General features: G+C 52.4%; 1 protein-coding gene across 1 annotated transcript in view; it reads left to right on the top strand.

Annotated features, from left to right (window-relative positions):
- hecw1a (HECT, C2 and WW domain containing E3 ubiquitin protein ligase 1a) overlaps positions 1-2,500 on the top strand; it is a 91,000-nt gene that overhangs the window by 43,348 nt on the left and 45,152 nt on the right. The window contains exons 8-9 of the mRNA XM_076291220.1: positions 302-402; positions 1,511-2,500. The exon at positions 1,511-2,500 is cut by the window's right edge and continues 706 nt beyond it. Of these exons, the coding sequence (XP_076147335.1) occupies positions 302-402; positions 1,511-2,500 (1,091 nt within the window). The remainder of the gene's footprint in view (positions 1-301; positions 403-1,510) is intronic.

The raw sequence follows: 2,500 nt of genomic DNA, 5'->3' as shown, positions 1-2,500 counted from the left end.
CTTCTCAAACCTGCAAGGGGGTTTTGTAACATAGGAAATCAAAATAGTTATGTTTTTGTGATGATTTAGTGATATGTTGAATGCTGCCATTGACACTTGAAAATTCTACAGTGTGTGAATTCTACTGTATGTTATCTGCAGTGTGAGAATTCTACTGTATGTTATCTACAGTGTGTCAAAAGAGGAGCTCACAGAGGTGAATGAGATTCATTGGGACGTCTTTCTCTCCCTCTCTCCCTCTCTCTCTCTCTCTCTCTCTCTCTCTCTCCATCTCTCTCTCTCTCTCTCTCTCTCTCTCCAGGGATCGAGTGGTGAGTTACAACTTGGGTCGCCGGCTGCCTACAGACCACGTCAGTGGACAGCTGCAGTTCCGCTTTGAGATAACATCCTCTATCCACCCAGGTAATCTCAATAAAGCGATAACATCCTCTATCCACCCAGGTAATCTCAATCCACCCAGGTAATCTCAATAAATCGATAACATCCTCTATCCACGCAGGTAATCTCAATAAAGCGATAACATCCTCTATCCACCCACGTAATCTCAATAAAGCGATAACATCCTCTATCCACCCAGGTAATCTCAATAAAGCGATAACATCCTCTATCCACCCAGGTAATCTCAATAAAGCGATAACATCCTCTATCCACGCAGGTAATCTCAATAAAGCGATAACATCCTCTATCCACGCAGGTATCTAAATAAAGCGATAACATCCTCTATCCACCCACGTAATCTCAATAAAGCGATAACATCCTCTCAATAAAGCGATAACATCCTCTATCCACTCAGGTAATCTCAATAAAGCGATAACATCCTCTATCCACCCAGGTAATCTCAATAAAGATAACATCCTCTATCCACACAGGTAATCTCAATAAAGCGATAACATCCTCTATCCACGCAGGTATCTAAATAAAGCGATAACATCCTCTATCCACCCACGTAATCTCAATAAAGCGATAACATCCTCTCAATAAAGCGATAACATCCTCTATCCACTCAGGTAATCTCAATAAAGCGATAACATCCTCTATCCACCCAGGTAATCTCAATAAAGATAACATCCTCTATCCACGCAGGTAATCTCAATAAAGCAATAACATCCTTTATCCACGCAGGTATCTAAATAAAGCGATAACATCCTCTATCCACCCAGGTATCTAAATAAAGCGATAACGCATCACTGTCTCTGTTCTGGAGTCAATGTCCCCATTGTGTCTCCTGCAAATATAGAATATCAGCTCAAAAGAGCAGAGCCTCTGACAAAGAGCAATTTATCACTATGTTGAGTCATCCTCTAAAATTGCTGAGTGTTAATTGCTAAATATAACGTTTTTTAATAAAACATGCTGCATTGTGCTCAATAAGGTCCTCTGATTTCCCCCGGGAATCAAGTTGTGTTTCTCAGACTGGCGTGTCTTGTGGCAGCTGTCCTGCACTGCGGCCTTGTTGGGGACACATCCTGTCCTGACTCTGACTGACAGATTGCCCCTTTTACTCTGACAGATGACGAGGAGGCGTCGCTCTGTGCCGAGCCCGAGTGTCCCGTCGTCCCTGACAGCAGGCAGGCCGAGGACAACCAGGAGGGAGACCCGGTCGTCATCGCTAACGACGACGAGAACCAGTCGGTGGACGATGCGGCGAGCCTGGGGCCAGACATGCCTGACCTGCCGGAGGACGGGGCTCCGGAAGGGACAACGGAGCTGGTGAAGGACGAAGAGGAGGAGGAGGAGGAGGAGGAAGAGGAGGGGGAGGAGGGGGGGGAGGAGGATGGGGAGAGCCTCCCGCAAGCCTCCAGTCCCACAGCTGCGGAGCCTCACCCCCCAGCTGACGCTGACGGCGAGCCCGAGGAGGAGGCCCCGGAAGTGGGCATGGAGCGCCAGGAGAGTGGGGCTGACGGAGAGGAGGGTGGGGCTGACGGAGAGGAGAGTGGGGCAGCGGAGGAGGACATCACCTCCACTCTACAGACGGAGGAGGAGGAGCAGGAGCCAGCGGCCGAGGAAGGGGAAGCAGAGGCAGGAGAGGAGGAGGAGGAGGAGGAGGAGGAGGGGCAGATGGAGGCGGAGGGGCAGATGGAGGGAGAGCGTGAAGAGCGTGCCAGCCCTGCTGATGGGGTTGAGGAGGTGAGGGAGGAGGTGGGGGAGGAGGTGAGGGAGGAGGTGGAGGAGGTGGGGGAGGAGGCGGAGGCTGCAGGGGGGAAGGAGGTGTTGAGTGGCGAGAGCTCCCGACCACAGGTGGACGGTGAGGCCGAGGTGGACGGCGAGTCCCGGTGCCTGCGCATGCGTGCCGTCCTGAAGCGCAAGAACCGGCCGTGCTCGCTGCCCGTGTCCGAGCTGGAGACGGTGATCGCGTCGTCGTGCGGCGAACCCGAGACGCCCCGCTCACACTACATCCGCATCCACCAGCTCCTCCACAGCCTGCCCTCAGCCCACCAGCTGCACCGCAGCCAGGACAACGAGGACGAGGACGAGGGCCACGGAACGCTGCTGGACACAG

This window comes from Alosa pseudoharengus, unplaced genomic scaffold (assembly GCF_046254945.1).
Source record: "Alosa pseudoharengus isolate Yale_2024_CS ecotype anadromous, Long Island Sound unplaced genomic scaffold, YU_APseudo_1.1 YU_APseudo_1.1_scf_18, whole genome shotgun sequence".
Lineage (NCBI taxonomy): Eukaryota > Metazoa > Chordata > Actinopteri > Clupeiformes > Clupeidae > Alosa > Alosa pseudoharengus.
Note: the sequence above shows the minus strand (reverse complement) of the source record. Positions and strands in the feature narration are given on the sequence as shown.